Below are 17,383 nucleotides of genomic sequence, written 5' to 3'. Positions count from 1 at the left end.
AATGATAAGAATACCTCAGGAATACAGTAGGATGACAAAAAAGAAAAAAAAACACCCAAGCTCTTCCCTTAAGATAATGGTTTCCTGTCTTTTCTGGAAATTGTCCCAATTTATCAAGCCAAGATTTTGGTTGCATCAGCACAGTGCTTTCTATTTTTAGTGAATTGTGCTGCTCTACCATGAACGGAGGTTTGGGCTCTAAATCCCAATTTTGCAGTCATGAGAGCAACCCAAATCCACATCGTGTGGTAGAGTTCACACAAAAATGAATGGGAGACAGGCAAAAGTAGTGGTCCACTAGTGCTCAGCAGAGCAGCTTACCTGAGACAATGAAGGAGAACTCAGGAGTACCAGGCACATAAGTCCTGCTACATATGAGTGGTTGGACACTGCTGCTTTAGAATAAACTTTTACGAAAGGAGTACACAATCTTTCATGATAGCCCTGTATAAAAGAGCGAGCTCATACTCTTTGCTCACCCTGTAGGCATCTGATTCTAGGCCCCATAGTGAAACAATAGAATGGGCAACAGGAGAAGACTGCAAAGCGTGGCTGAGATCGCTGTGGTTTGCGTGGAGATCCAAATTCACGGATGTCATACTGGATCTTGATGAGTCTTCTCCAAACTGTCGATAAAGAAGAAAATGACAGGGACATTATCACTATTTTTAGACAGTATTTCCTTTCAAGGTAATGAACTACTAACACTGAATTTTGTAAGTTAGATTTGCTTTTCATCACGTATGCAGGTTGTTTACTTCTTGCAATTCCCTTAGCTTTGGCAGCAAAACTAGACTGGTTAATTTATGAGTCATTTCTGGTCCTCTTGCACTAGCACAATATTAGGGTTTCAAACATATAAGGAGAAAATGCAGATCAAAGCAAAATACTGTTTTATTGTTTTTTAAAGAAATATTGTGAAACCCTTTTTATTAATATCAGGCTTTCCAAACTTTTTACAAATACAAATATGACGATATCTACTTTTGCAGAGTGTTTCAACCTTTCTTCAGGCACTATCAAACCCGAAGCATAAAAGCTGGCATTTTAAGCTACTAGACCAACAGCAGCACCTCTATTAGTATTGAGAGTCATTGTTAGATGGGCAGAACTCACGTTATCACTCACACTCTTAGCAACATAAAATATTCAGAAGTATAATGCTGATTCCCTCCCCTTTAAATCTCATTATGTTACAAAAGTTTTTAGAATGATGTTCATCAAGATGAACTGACTGAAAATATCAAGAAAGAGGGAAGTATCGCTATCCATCTTAAATAATTTGTAAAAGCGTATATAAAGTAAAAACCAACAATTATTTATATATACTGTAATAGACCCAGGCCAGTTGGGTACAGCAAAGTAGCCCTATTGGGATCCAGGAAGTGGGCGGGCAAAGCCTGCCCACTGCTAAAGGATCCACCCCCCGCCCCAGCCTAAGGGGGGGGTCCACAGGACCTGGAAAACCAAATAATTACGGGGGACAACTAATGAACAACAGGGACAGGAGTGCGGTCAAAGGGTCAAATGAAGAGAACCGGATGGGGACACCGAGCAGAGAACCTGGACAGCGCCCACTGCTCCTCAAAGGCGTCAAGGGAGTTAGTGGACGCCACCCAGAGGAACTCTGCCCGGAAGCGTGAACTGACAGAGGATCAGAAATAGGCCCCACAGTCACAGGAGATTCCATTGGCCAACCTCCTCACCCTTGTTTTATAGATGGCCACTTTAGCCAGGGCCAGGAGGAGGTTGATCAGGAGGTCCCACGACTTAGTGGGGCCATGGACAGGGAGCGCATAGATGAGGAGGTGAGGGGAAAAGTGCAACCAAAACTTTAACAAAATATTCGTGAGGAGCCGGAATAGGGGCTGCAGCCTGGCGCACTCCAGATAGACGTGCGCCAGGGTTTCCCTCACGCCGCAAAAGGGGCAGGTATCCAGGATTGGGGTGAACCGCGCCAAGTACACGCCCGTGCTCACGGCCCCGTGAAGGAGCCGCCAACGGATATCCCCAGCGGGCCTCGGGACCAAGGTGGAATATAGGCTGGCCCACCGGAGCTACAGCAGAGTAGCAGAAGGTAGATATACCGCCTTAACAGTTTTCTGTTTCCTGACTGACCAGAGCAGGGGCTGCACCAGGCTAATGAGAACACCTGACTCCAATTAACCTGCAAAGAGTCAGGTGAGGCCATTAAGCTAACGTGACCACCTAACTCTAACTAAGGCCCCTTTGATAATATAAAAGGGCTCACTCCAGTCAGGCAGAGAGAGCTAGAGGAGAGGAAGTGTGGCTGAAGGGCTGGTTAATGAAGACACCCTCAAGTCATGGGTGAGGGTGAAGAAGGGAGAAGCAGGAGAGCTGTGTGGAAGTGGCCCAGGGAAATGTAGCAAATCTGGCAGTGAAAGGTTGGCTGCCAACAGCTGCTACCATAAGGGTCCCTGGGCCGAAACCCAGAGCAGAGGGTGGGCCTGGGTTCCCCCCAACCCACCACTACAGAAACACCTCCTGGGAGGGGAAAACAGGCCCCTGTCAGGACAGGAGGCTAAACTGCTTTGGCAGGAGGCTGTAGGAGCAACAGAGACCGTGGGAATTCTCTCACCAACGTCCATTGCTGGCTTATGATGAAAAGGGCACAGTAGACTATATCCCTGGCTCTAGAGAGAGAAGGGCTACCTGGAGGGTTGCAGTGAGCATCTAAAGCTAGCATAAACCGCCTGGAAGGTCGGAGCTCTGCCACAATACACACACTTTTTCAGCTGTCATAGTGGGGTACATTATTCTATGGGAAGTACTATATGTGGATCCAAAGAGAAAACCGATTCCTTAAAGGCATGTGTCTCTTTATGTACATTAGTTACCTAGTGTACGTTTGCTGTGTCCTTCAAGGAAACTAGATTTGGAAATGGATGCTTCACATCTCCAGAGGCACACCCCTAGCTACATGACATTTAGCATATTCATGTAAGACAACTACACTCCTTCTCAAATCATCTGATGCCTGTACTTAATAGAAAGAGGGCATTCTATACAGAGGAAAAAAAAGAGTGATTGAAAATCCAGGGCAATGTTGGGGTTTCACAAAACACTCCAGAACATTTTCCTCCCAAAAAGATAGTTGAGAAGAGCCCGCATTTTGCCCCCTCCCTATGCAACAAAACAAAATCTTTGAACAACAGGCATTGGGCTGCCAAAATCCAGAGTTATTTTCGGTTCTCCCACTATTAGCAAAAGGGTCACAGGAAAATTACACGAGCAGAATGTGCCTTTTACTCTTTTATATATATACATATATATCACACATATATACACACACATATATACATATACATACATATATTTTTTTTAAAAAAGAAGGATTGTGTGGTAGCAATTATGGACATCTTACGCCCCAAGGACTTGTGTTGCTTGAGCGACTAGTAGTGGTGCTAATTCACAGACAAACCTGAACATATTCCACATTTTCAAAAATGTCCCCACGGTGATAGCGAACAGGCTGGTCCCACTGGCAGCGCAAGCTGTGCTGTTGGTTGCCAAGCCGACATATCTGATGGTTCCCTATGGAGCACAAACATTAACAAAAGTTCATTGCTGTGAAAGAGCAGAGGGTTTCTCAGCTGACCAAAACCAGCACATTAGCTTGCAACTAGACTCGGATATCTTGTTGACTGGTATTAATGGAGAACTCCATCTTTGAAAGAAGATAGCTAAACTAATATTTTTGTAAAGGACTACATGACATTTGACTACACTTCCTGCAATACAGTTTGCATGGAGTTTGGGATTTGACATACACATTTCTGCATTCCCTACTCATTTTCCTACAGTCCTTTTGCACTTCATTCAGCCTTTTTGGCAGTCAGTCTTTTCCAGATAGGCACAAGAGTGCTGCTGAGAAAACTGAATGGTTGCTCAGATACTGGATATGTAGGATAGATTTAATCCTTTAACTACGAATTCACAGAAGATAGGACATTACGTTCCAAAAGTTTGTTCTTGTAGTGCATTGAGTGTCCTAGATTTACTCGGAATTCCCTCAAGTCTAGAATCTATAGCTTAGGGCTTATCTACCCAGCAAATTAGTGCCCGGTATAGACAGAGTACCTTGCCTTGCTGCAAACACCCTACTACATGTGCACTAAAAGTTCTGTAGTTGAAATCTGTAGCATCAAAATGCACTACAGAACTTTGTGTGCTGTAGCAAAGTCCACATGGCAAGTTAGTGCTTGGCAAGCTAGTGCACGGCAAGCTAGTGCACTGCAGATTCACACCCTGGCTTCACACCCAGCATTAACTTGTTATGTAGATAAGTCCTTAGAATAACTTAACAAAATTCAAATATAGTTTAGTATTAAGTAGGAGGGATGGGTTTTTTGTCAGATGTTTTCCTGCACAATTGCCCAGCCTCCATTATTCAAAGGCCTCAACATTTCAGCATTTCCATTTCTAGCTATGATGGACTACAGATCCTCCATAAGCTAATCAACATGGGCTGTACTAGCTCAGGGCCCCCAAGAACAACAAAACATGCTCCCTTTTCCTGAAACTAAGCGTGTTTTATAGATTTTTGCCTTTGCCAGACAAGGACCTATGGACTGATCGGAGAACATGTCACACACAACTTTTTCAAAAGCAAAATGAAATGGCCACCTAAGAGCATCATAACCCAATATGGGAGTGAATTGTTTCACTACATTATGCTGTGACTGAAAGTGACTAACTCTTACTCGTTACATTCAGTGCTCATTACAAAATTTGTACCTAGTTGTGCCTCTTTTGCCATCTGCGTCTCATGGATGATGTTCCTCAGGATTTGCTCTTCTTGGATCAGCTTGTGCTTCTCTAAGATCTCCTGTTGTCTCAGGTAATGGTCATGCTGTTTTTGATATTCCTTCAACTCATTTAGTGTTCGCTGAAGTGATCTTAAAATTTGACACCAGGAAAGTTTATGTTGAATTGTTTTAAACATTAGCCATCTGTCGTTTCACATTCATATGAAACTTTTGGTTGCTTACAATATTTGTATTTATGATTATGCAATAGTTGTAAACTGTAGTAAATTAAAACATATCATTGTTTTACCACAATGGTGAGCAATAATCACAGGAACAGAACATTGAGAATGAGACCTCTTGCATATGAATTTTTATTAGGCTTTTCAGAGGATGCATGTCTTAGTTACCTATGCTGAGCTTCCAGTTTCTGCTCAAGTTTTTGCTGACAAAGGACAGCGTGCTTCCTTTTTACAGCTTGCTCAAACCCTGGTTTGGCCTGTAAAGCATGATCATAACACAGGACTGAGTGGTTGTACTCCCCAAGCATCTGAAGAATGATTGAAAGAGAGAGAAAGTTAGCCACTGTTCAGCAACATTTAATGAAACACTTCCAGTGATTAATAAAGATCAGTTTTTTACTTCAATTTAATATTGATTTGTTTTAATCAGCAGCCAATCTCTTCTGAAATTACAACCATGTTGTTGGGTAAATCAGCTACAAGACTGGTTTTGCTCTAAGAGGTGTTTTCAACAGCAGATATAAGCTTTTCTTCGTTAGTTGAAAGATTAATTTCTCTGCGAAGTTGGTTAGATTCAGACCTCTTAAACATCAAGCTTGAACAATGTGTGAAATTTATTGCAGGATCATTTAATCATTGCGCTGTATTTTAAAAGTGCTGCAACTGTAGCCAAAGAGATTAAATTATACCATCTGGTTTTCTGTAGTTCTTGGAAAATAAAAATCTTATTTACTGCGTATATATTTCCCAAAGTGTAATAGCTGGTAAAGAAGTCACTGTAATCCAGAGCTGCATGGACCACGATGGCTGCATCTGCTGAGAAATGAGCCCTGTGTAGAACATTTGCCAAGTTTACCAGGGCAATATCTTTACTGTGCCTAGAGAAAAAAGGAAAAAAAAAATATATTAAAAAGATGTCTGATAATGAGTTTCTTTATTCATGTTTCTTGTGTGCTCTCCAGGCACATGTTACAAGGACTTTCCAAAACTAACAGCAGCTAGTAAACATTGCAAGTATGCAGTGCTGACTTCAAACCTTAATTGCATGATCTAGCCCAGTGGCTCTCAACCCTTCCAGACTACCCTATCCCTTTCAGGAGTCTGATTTGTCTTGCATACCTGCAAGTTTCACATCACTTAAAACTACTTGTTTACAAGATCAGACATAAAAATACAAACAAGTGTCACATCACTCTATTACCAAAAATTTGCTTGCTTCCTCATTTTTCCACATAATTATAAAATACATCAATTGGAATATAAATATTGTACTTACATTTCAGTGTATAGTATATGGAAAAGTATAAACAAGTCATTGTCTGTATGAAACTTTGTAATGACTTCCCTAGTGCATTTTATGTAGCCTGTTGTAAAAGTAGGCAAATATCTAGATGAGTTCATGTACTCCCTGGAAGATCTATGCATACCCCTAGGGTACATGTGCCCCTGTTTGAGAACTACTGATCTTGTCAAAATATATTCTAAAAGTATGTTCAGCTTCTAGATGGTCTGTGGAAAAACTACTCATTACTCAGTCAGGGGAACTAACTTAATATTGGATTGTTCCAGCCAAGGTGTCATTTGGATGGATGGCATTATGTTTATGAAAACGTTGTACTGTTTTTCATTTTTAATACTCCATCTGTGTACTTTACAATCAAATGTACGTGTAACCTTTATTTCTCATACAGGGTGTATAGACAAACTACTCAAGCTTCATTTAGCAGTCCAGAATCATAGAGCAACACACATTTAAAATAAAACTAGGTACATTACTGAATCTTTTCACAATAGTATCTGTGCACACCCTAAAATAATTTATGGATTTATCATTATAACACCCCTGTGAGGTATTATCCACATTTTGCTGATGAGTAACCAACAAGGAAGGCACTAAATGACTTGCATCAAGAACATGATTTCATGGCAGAGCCAGAAACTGAACCTAGATCTTCTACATCCCAGACCAGTGTCTTAACTATAAGATCATCCTCCTCCTCCTCCTCCATCATTCCAAAAGTCACATCACAAGTCACAGTGAGCAAGCAGGATTTGTCTCATCAAGGTATTTACAGAATTTGCTGAAGTGCCATCTTGCAAGTTTCAGAAAACTAGAAAGTATTGTTTACTAGAATATACTAAGATTGAAGCACAGCTTTGAACTGCTGCCACCTATAGCCAACCTCAAATTGTGGTTGAGAGAATGAAATCAAAAGTGGGTTTATAACCTCTAAAGAAAGCTACCACTATTCAGCTATGCAGCCACCCCAATGGCACAGCAGAGGTTTCTTCAGTGCCAACCATGTAGGATAAGTTATAAGAGCACTGAGCTTAATTACAAAACACCATATATTGCAACTACTCTGAGTCATCAGTTTTCAGTTTCAATTAATGCACCTTATAGGTAGTGTCTACCCTCACTTGTACTGCTGCCCCAGGCCAACCTTTTCTAAACGGTGTTTTCCTGGAATGTCACTGGATTTTGAAAATTGATGTTTGAAGAGTGGCTTTGAATGGATATTAATATTGTTGGTGGCACTTTCCTGATCACTGTGCACTCTCCTGATACAGCAGATAGCTACTCATTCATCTAGGGGGACGATCACAGATTTAGCAGCCAGAGAATAACCCTTCCCACCAGACTAGACCATCTCCAGGGATGCTACCAGAGCCCTAAAATTGCAACAGCTCCATTGTTCCTGTGTTCCCAATCTGACAAGACTCCATTACAAGATGTGCCTTGACACAAGTAGCTTAGTGTTGGTTACGTTCACATCTCATTGTACCAACTATTCTGCAGCACATTTCGTACCTTCTCTACAGAATTTGGCCAATAAATTTCTACTAAAAAGCAGCAAGATTGTCATTCTTTTGGTATTGTCAGGTTTGTGGATTACTGAAGTGAAAGACTGCACAAGTCTAACATAAATTGAATAAAATTTTCAGTCTTTACCTCCTGGCTATTTCACCCTCTTAAGAGCTATTTAAAACTGTAGCTGCTTAATAGTGGAACTCTGAATGGCAGTCTCTATTCAGTAGACTCTATCACCTATTTTCTTAGGATACAATTTTCAGTAACTAAAAAACTGTATACTGTTTAGGATAAATAGAAAGCAGACTGGAAAAGGAACCTGTATCAGCTGCTCTCACCTTGAGGAGAAGTGGAGAGCCCGCATGGCACACTCCACTACCTGATATGGCTCATTCTTTATTCGCCAATAAAATGAGGCCATATTATACAGCACCCAGGAAGAAGAATTCTGTAAGAAAACACATGACTGTAACAACTGTAACAATCCAAGACCCAAGGTATACTATAAACCAATAGGCTGACTAGACTTTCCAATCGGTACTGGAGGCAAAATTAAACTCTGAAAATGCCTTCAGTTATGCCTCTCCTTCTGCAACAATGCCCTTCAATAGGAGCTGGGAGCATTTAAAGGAAGAATGAATCAGCATATAAATACATCAAGGATATATGAACCCCAATATTAACTTTCACAGGGATGCCTGAAGTGACCATTTAATCATCAACATTTTTATTTTAAGCTGAATAAGGAATGTGCACAGCAGTATGGTGCAGAAAAATCTTTGAGAAAATGGCCATTTCAGTTCCATTGTTTTCTCTTTTTGATGCCTTTGCTCTTTAACTACTTGGGTTCTATTTCAAATGTTCAGGCTGTTAAGTGATGACTGTGTATTTTCTGTGGTTTGATGAGCTATATCTCACCAGATACTAAAGCTGAACTTTAAATCATGTCCATTTACTTCTCTGGCTGCAGTGAAAGACATGGCTTCCCGTGATGTGTTTATTTTCCAGTGGAAAACACTGAAGTGCTGCCCCATGTACCAGGGATCTCAACATTTGTTGGTACTTACACATGATGAATAGTATGTGGACAGACAGTACCCATAGTGTTGTATTCCACAAATACACTGTATATGCAACAGCACAAGGGCTTCTTGAGGCTGTTCTTGTGCTTGCCACAACTATGAGGGTCCCTACTGTCATACCTTCATTAGACCTTCATAAATGCGATGGCCTATGTCCTCTATACTTCTTCCTAAACGTCTGGATAAGTAAATGGAGATAGGATCTTCTTTAGGTAACAAAGGTGCGGAAAGATTAACTCTTTCTTGAACACCCTAGATTGAGGGAAGAGAACACAATAAATGTCTACTGAAAGTTTTATTGAGGCTAAAGAGTAAAATACAGCAGGTTTCAGGAAAATTTACAAAATAATACTTTATGCTCCTGTAGCATCTTCCACCCGAGTATCTCAAAGTTTCTCAAGTTTCTTAAGCTTCATCCTTGAGACACCAGCATTATACTCACTCTTTTACAGATGGGAAAACATTAGAATGATATTAATGCAAACACATCCAAAAGCAGCCTCACATCCTGCATTTTTTGGGGTCCCCCCCAAATTGAGATAACTAGGATTTTATTTTCTATGGTACTGAATACTGACAGCTCCCATAAATTCAACTGTGGGTGCCAAGTATCTCTAGAACATCAGACAAAGTGTGTTGAGCGAGGCACTGCAAAAGTTAGTGCACAAAAAGGAGTGAGTGGATGCTTTTGAAAATTATTGAAAATAATTCAGGACCCAGCCAGGAATAGAACTGAGAAACCCTGGTTCCTGCTTCAACTGCAAGAATATCCTCTCTCTTTTGGAAGTAACAGAAACCTTTTATTAAAACCACTTCTTTTTAAAAAATAATCAAGAGACAGACCCTAAGGCCAGGTCTGCACTAGAAACTTTTGCTACTGCAGTAATGTTGCTTAGAGGTCTGATTTTTATACAACTTTTCTATACCAGCATGAGCACTCTTTTGCTGGTACAGGCTAAAATTTAGATTAGGAAGGTTTCCCAAAAGCTATAACAGCCAACCTCTTCAAACCATCAGGCAGCAGGAGGAGAAACACCTTGCAATTGCCTACTTACCCTTAAGTGCTGAAAAGCATGAATGCTGTACGGAAGATCTAGAATTTTTGTACAGTCTGGTTGTTCTAGGTCAGGAGGTACAGGAGACTGTGTGTCTATATAGTCTTCGGGGCTAAAATCAGAAAGCAACATATCAAACTCAGTGCTTACAAGTGCTTTAATCCATAAAGTTCACGAGAGGCACTAGTGAAATAGTTAGTTAAAAATGCCAATGTTTTGTGCTAAACAGACCACTACTTTTAAAAAATGAACATCTGTGTTTGAGCTAGTTAGCACCCCTGAAGCACTCTCTCAGATTTATGAGTCAGTACAAGGGATAAACAGTACTTCACTTTCAGAGCAAAGCCCCAAATCAGTGAATAGTTAGCTATCTTAGAAGAGACAGATTGATAGTTAGAAATATACTAGCTGGGAGATTTTGGCAATACATGTTGAACATCTGTCCATCCAGTGTGTTTCTGTTGTAATTATTCTTCCCTCTACAAGGCAGATAGTAATACATTCTGACCAGAGAAGTCTCTCTGCCCTGGTCTACACGAGTTTAGGTTGAATTTAGCAGTGTTAGATCTATTTAACCTTCCACCTGTCCACATGACGAAGCCATTTCTGTCAACTTAAAGGGCTCTTAAAATTTATTTCTGTACTCCTGCCTGACGAGCGGATTAATGCTGAAATTGACATCGCCAGGTTGAATATGGGGTACTGTGGATGCAATTCGACGGTATTGGCCTCCTGGAGCTATTCCAGAGTGCTCCATTGTGATTGCTCTGGACAGCACTTTGAACTCAGATGCACTAGCCAGGTACACAGGAAAAGCCCCGGGAACTTTTGAATTTCATTTCCTGTTTGGCCAGCGTGGCAAACTCAGCAGCACAGGTGACCATGCAGTCCCCCCAGAATGTTTCTACGCTCCCCCATCATCTCCGTCCCTGAGGTTATTGCAGATTAGAAGGCGAAAAAACGCACTCGTGAGGACATGTTTTCCGAACTCATGAAGTCCTCCCGCACTGATAGGGCACAGCTTAATGCATGGAGGCATTCAGTGGCAGAGGCCAGGAAAGAATTGCTGTGTTTGCTTAACAACAAAAGTATCATGCCTCGCTAGCGATCCTGCCCAAGCCAGGTCGCTGTGTCACAAGCACTCCACGCTGTGTCAGCCTTGGGCGGGGGCAAGACCGCTTTGTGAGCAGGAAGGCCATAGATATAGACATTGCATTAGGTAGCTTCTGTAGCTAGAGAAAACAAAACATTCTTGTGCATTCGGCAAAGTCTGTGGCTAAAAAAGAGAAGTCCCGTGACACACCAAACTATTAATAATACACAACCACACGTTATATAAAGTATAATAGGGACCACGCGAGGGGTATGTTCAAGTTGGGTTTCCATAGTGTAGTGGTTATTGCATTCACCAAACACACGAAAGGTCCCCGGTTCAAAACCGGGTGGAAACAGGTCCCCGATCCTTTTTCTGACTCCCCTCCTGCATTTTTAGTCTTAGAACAGACCGCGCTGCGAAACTTCACTTTTATTTATTCACTTTTATTTATTCACTTTTATTTATTTATATCAATTATGAGTTAAACAACATGGAAGCTCTCTCTAAATTATAGTCCCGGATTCCTTACCCTTGATAAATTAACATTTTTGTTAGGGGCGGGGGAAAATTTTCATGAAGCCTTTTCTAGGGACTAAATGCTATCTAGGACTCTGAAATAATCTTAACGTGGCCCATAGAGTGCAATCCTTCATTCTGAATTTGTCATTCCACAAGCTGAACTGCTCCTTACTACTGTCCAGGCTTCATGAGCCATGGGAGGAAGGGGCAGGTATGACCGTGCGGTGCTGCCGGCTGGGAGAGCAGCCTGAGGCAGAAGCCTCCAGCTTGCATAATATTCCAGGCAGGACTGAATCTCCATGAGACGAAACTTAAAGAAGAGAATGACTTGGAGTCACTCCCATTCGGTGCTCCAAGAGGAGGATAGCCATGTCTGTCCAGGCGCCCCGATCGACCTCACCTAGGTCTACCAGGAGCACCCAGGAGACGTACGACGGCCATCAGTCCTACTGCACCATCTGCCACAAAGGCAAAGAGCTGCTGCTGGGTAGCAATGCAGTACCGCGTCTGCCAGCAGCACCCAGGAGACGTACGGTGACGGTGAGCTGAGACCCCGGCTGGCAGGGTATGGCAAGCATGGCTGCGGGCTGAGTGGGGCCAGCGGCTGAGACCCCGGCTGGCAGGAGCTGGCGGAAAGAGCCCCAGACCGGCAGCGGGCTGAGTGGCTAAGCCCGCTGCCAGTCTGGGGCTCCGTCTGCCGGCCCTGCTCAACCCGCTGCCTGCCTGGGGTTCGGATCATCCAGGCAGGCAGCGGGCTGAGCTGGGCCGGTGGACAGGACCCCGGAAAAAAAGGTGAGAAACGATTGTCTGCCATTGCTTTCATGGAGGGAGGGGCGCCCGACGACATGTACCCAAAATCACCCGCGACAAAGTTTTTGCCCCATCAGGCATTGGGAGCTTAACCCAGAATTCCAATGGGCAGCGGAGACTGCAGGAACTGTGGGATAGCTACCCACAGTGCACCACTCTGTAAGTTGATGCTCGCCACAGTAGGGAGGACGCAGTCTGCCGACTTAATGCACTTAGTGTGGACATACGCAATTGACTGTATAAAATCGACTTCTAAATATCGACTTCTATAAAAATCGATCTAATTTTGTAGTGTAGCCATACCCTTAGATTGTGATATACAAATATTATGAAGAGTGAAGAGAAACCTGTAGAATCTGGGAATGGGGCTAGACAACTCAGATCTAGGGAGAGGAAGTTTTAAATAAAGTAACCCTTCTCCACACCTCAAGTACACACATGGCAAGGCAGGAAGATCAGCCCTGAAGATCACCTCAACCAAAAAAGTTGAGCTTCACATGGACTATTCATATTCCTTTTATCTTCTAAGCATTACAGTTAGGTAGCATTTGATTCATTAGTTTTCTATTTCTGGAGATGCTACTTCAAATTTGTCTTGAGTTAAAAATGAACCAGGTGGTTTCAGTCTGCTCCACACTAGAGGAAGTTTATCCACTTAAAAAAAACCACCCTAAAAAACCACCACCATGTAGCTCAATTCACATGACTGACACTCACTACTCAGGAAAAATCCTGGTTAGGAACATTAGTCTTTATAGATCATCATAGACGGAAGCCCCGAAATGCAACACTACAAGTCAGGATTGAAGTGCATTAGTTTGGGGAGGAAAGCAGTACTCCTCCACATACAGTGAAAACTCCTCCAACATTAACACACAATAAAAACAGATGCCATCCAAGGGAACTATCATCTGACAATTTCTTAAAAATTCTCTATATGAACTTTTTTTGATCTCACGCTCAGGTATTAATTTTTATTTTGTAAAACCTTATTAAAGTACAAGAGTTTCATCTCATTACCTGATATCTTTGCTCTCTAAGGTGATGTATGTGCCATCATACAGATCCAAGTCCCCCAAGGGCACCTTTGCTTTAATGCAGTCTGGATCCTCTTTATTATGCCTTTGTTCCAGCCCTGTGTCTCTGTCTTCATTCTCCTCTATATGAATCTTTTGAGCAACTAACTGTTTCTGTAGGAATAATAGAAACATGCATATATTGAGGTAATAAAGCACATCCCCACTGACAGGACACTTGCTCAACCCAAGCTTCTTTCTTACCAAAGCAACCCATTCAAACAAAAAACAGCACCACTACCTAAACAGGTCTCCCTTGAGAAATCAGAGTCTGTTACAGATATTTTGATTTACCCAATATATATATATATATAGAGAGAGAGATATGCTTACAGAAAAAACAGTATAAACTGACCAGACCCTCCTTTATTTCTCCCATTCTCCCTAAAGAATGACCAAAGAGCACTCAAATTTCACTGTAGGTAAATTTACAAACAGAAAGAGGAAACACTACCACAAAGTGTAGACTCCTTGTGACAGGGTGTACGAGGTCTTCACTACTCCATACAGGAGGGCCACTGCTCTGCTGCACCCTGCCCCAGGAAACAGTTAGTTGAGAGGAAAAGAGCAGCCATTTTCAAAACCAGTGAGATCTGATCCTTCAGCAGTCAGAAAGGCTTGGGACTAGCAACAGCCAATCAATGGCCAGCAGGCCAAAATAAAAGGAGCTGCCTGCAGCCAGCCAGTCAGTTCCCGGATAGAGCCAGAGGAGTAATGAGGGACACTCCCTAGGCTGCAGCCAGAGGAACAAGGCCAGGCCGCCTCATTACTACATGCAATCAGTGGCCGATGAAACCCTGCTGATTCAATTCCAGAGAGGGAATTTAACCCAGAAAGGGCCAGAATTTATTTTGCTTATAAACTGGCCCAAAAGGGCTTGGAACAGTTTCTATTTTTGAGTTCATTATGCCCTGGAAGGTGTTTTGGACTATGTGACCTGGCCAGAGGGCTGAGCCACAGAAGACTCACAGAGGCAAGCTGACAGTCTGCAGCAAAGTCAATTCAGAACTCTAAGCAATGCTTCTCTATAGCAGCCTGTGGAATTCATTACACAAGGCAGCAGAATCAAATAATTTAGCAGGAATATTTTTTAAAAAGCTAATGTAGGTTTCATGGATAACATTATGAATATTAACAATATATTTAGCAATGCAACCCAAGACAATACCAAGAGATTGATCAAACTTCCCCCAGAAAAAGCTTGTAAAGGGAGGGAAGAATTCTTTATTCTTCCACTGAAACAGCACTGCACACTCAGACATGTGAATTACATTCCCTGCTCACACCTCTATCCCTAGTTGGAATTTGTACAGCCTTTTTCATCAAAGCACTTTGCAAACAGTAATGTATTATTCCTCACAACACTGCATTACCTCCAGCTCTCTGAGGTAGTTTACCGTTGTTTCTTGTCTCATTAGTATCACCAAATCATGAGGATGTTTTAAGTTCATTGGCGAATCCACCTGCAAGACAGTTTAAAATGTAATTGTTTTAATCAGGAGAATGTTACAGCTTTGATAAATGGAGTTTTAAAAACGAAAATTAATGTCATTCAACTAAGGCTCAAACCAGTTTTATGGAGCTGTTGAACTAATTTCAGAAGTTTTTATCTTCAGACATTGACAGTGCATCCATTATTATTCTGTATTACAGTATGCATGCAATATTTGTGGCCACCTTTGGGGCTCTGAGTTTGCAATTCAGTTGAGCATTTAATTTCAACCCTATTCAAATATCTTCAGGTGTACAGCTTCCCCTAATGATAATGGCAAATGGATGATTAAACCCCTTATTTTATATGAATTTCTAAATCATCCATTACTGTAGTATCAAGGACCTTAAATAGAGATCGCAGTGATCAGTTTTAAAACATTTCCATCATAAAGTCCCCCTGTAAATATACAACACAAAAGTAATGTAACCTTAACGTACCCACCTACTTTCAACCCTTTTCAAGAATTTACTTACGCAGAAGACTGGAAATAAATGAGCATAACACTGCACCATGAAGCGTCAGATCAAGAGCAAAACACACTCCAGAAGTTAAGGTTCTCAACCAAAAACACCCTGCCTCTGTCTCAATAGACTGTATGTAGGGACTGGTAGCTCAATATGTAAGGTTACACTGTGGGTAAGTCAAGTCACAGTCCATGACAACGATGTGCAGTAGGAGGCATTCACTAGCTGTGGAACTGCATACCAGAGTTGGAATGGTGTGATCCTGTCCTGATGCCAGTTTAGCTCTGCCCCCGGAGTGGAAATGGCAGGGCCATAGAACCCTTCAGCTTCTTTGGACAAGTGTCTCACACTGCTCCTGGATCCAGACCCTCTCAGACTTTGCACTCAGAAGTATAAAAACTGGGACTGGAGCTAGCCACTGCACGGGGAGCTCCTTGTGTCGTCCCCTAGCTCTACTTCCCACACCACAGTGGGCCAGCCAATCTGTAATTACTTACACATGCATGGGATTACCAATACATCCTTTTCTATACAAAGGTCACAGAGAATATTAGCTTACTGTGACACTACACCCCATATTCCTGATAGTGATATGATTATGGCATAATTATGGTGCATTTTGTATAAGATAGGTCATGTTAGGCGTCATCGGAAAAGTTAAGATAGCCAGATTCAGCAAATCGTTTGTGTGCATGTATCATTTTTGCATCTAAAGTTATGAATATTGACTATGTATCTGTATTTCAAATGTGCTTACTCTGAGTAGCATGCACAGCTAGCCTTTCAGGCACAACAATGAAGAGGCTAGACAGTATTGATGGCCCACCAGCAAAGGCAATGGGCTATGGGAGAGTTTAGCCTTCCCATAGAAGTTTCGGCTGGCCTGTAAGTAATGGCTGCTATGACTCAACAAGGGCAAGTGACCAGACCACATGATACTGAACTACATTTTGGGTACCTGTGTTTTTCCACAAACTGGGCTGGGAACTGTTTTTGGAACAAACGGTTCCCGCCATATGTTAAAGCTATCTAAAGGGGTTTGTGTGTGTGTGACATCATCTAGGGGCCTCACTTCCCACACAAGAGAATTCCTGGACACGTCTGAGAAACAAAGACTGAATTGGGGGAAGTGCTGGTCCCGGGCTAAAAGGATTTCTAGCCTGTGTATAGAAACCAGATGGACTGCTTGTATCATCAGTAAGGCTACATTTTAGTCACAGCTATTTTTAGTAAAGGTCACGGACAGGTCATGGGCAGAAAACTAAAATTCACAGGCCCATAATCCATGACTTTTACTAAAAAAATTCCCTGACTAAAATTGGGGCTAGGGTGGGGGAGGAGGAGAGACTCGGGGGGCACCACAGGTGCTGAGGAGGGGAAGTGCCACGGGTGGGGAGATGGTGGGGCTGGGGCAGGCTCCTTACCCAGCTCCTGGGAAGCAGGGCCTCAGCTTCCTAGAGCGCCACGTGCTGCCTCTGCTCTGCTCCAAGTCCTGGTTCTGCAGCTCCCACTGGCTCGGAACCGTGGCCAATGGGAGCTGCAGGGGTGGTGCCTGGCTGCCGACAGAGGCAACATGTGGAGCTAGGAGAGCTGAGGAAGAGGAGCCCCCCATCCCAGGTAAGCACCAGTCCCAACTCCAAGCCCTGAGCCCCCCCACACCCAAACTCCTGCTGCTGTGGGGCTCCAAGACTGCCCCAGCAGCAGCCAGTGAGACTGACCCAAGGAATGAATGAGCTGCTCAAGTGGCTCCTGGGCCAGCTGCATGGATTATGGAGCCTTAATCATCAGCCTGGGTGAGAAATTGCTTATTCACATCTATTCAATCTAGTATCTTACGCTTTGTTTGTAGTTTTGTTTATTTGTTAGGTAATCTGCTTTGATCTGTTTGCTATCACTTAAAGTCTATCTTTTGTAGTTATAAACTTGTTTTTTGCTTTATCTAAACCAGTGTCCCTTTAAATGA

At 42.5% G+C, this 17,383-nt stretch overlaps 1 protein-coding gene across 1 annotated transcript in view; it reads right to left on the bottom strand.

The window, feature by feature from the left end:
• The window catches only part of TTC17 (tetratricopeptide repeat domain 17), an 89,044-nt gene that overhangs the window by 56,497 nt on the left and 15,164 nt on the right, over positions 1–17,383 (bottom strand). The window contains exons 2-11 of the mRNA XM_074955305.1: positions 14,835–14,924; positions 13,406–13,575; positions 9,961–10,072; positions 9,026–9,157; positions 8,162–8,271; positions 5,745–5,889; positions 5,180–5,319; positions 4,759–4,919; positions 3,443–3,555; positions 480–626 (exon numbers count right to left, since the gene is read on the bottom strand). Of these exons, the coding sequence (XP_074811406.1) occupies positions 480–626; positions 3,443–3,555; positions 4,759–4,919; positions 5,180–5,319; positions 5,745–5,889; positions 8,162–8,271; positions 9,026–9,157; positions 9,961–10,072; positions 13,406–13,575; positions 14,835–14,924 (1,320 nt within the window). The remainder of the gene's footprint in view (positions 1–479; positions 627–3,442; positions 3,556–4,758; positions 4,920–5,179; positions 5,320–5,744; positions 5,890–8,161; positions 8,272–9,025; positions 9,158–9,960; positions 10,073–13,405; positions 13,576–14,834; positions 14,925–17,383) is intronic.

The sequence above is a fragment of the Natator depressus genome, chromosome 6 (assembly GCF_965152275.1).
Source record: "Natator depressus isolate rNatDep1 chromosome 6, rNatDep2.hap1, whole genome shotgun sequence".
In the NCBI taxonomy this organism is placed as follows: Eukaryota; Metazoa; Chordata; order Testudines; family Cheloniidae; genus Natator; species Natator depressus.
Note: the sequence above shows the minus strand (reverse complement) of the source record. Positions and strands in the feature narration are given on the sequence as shown.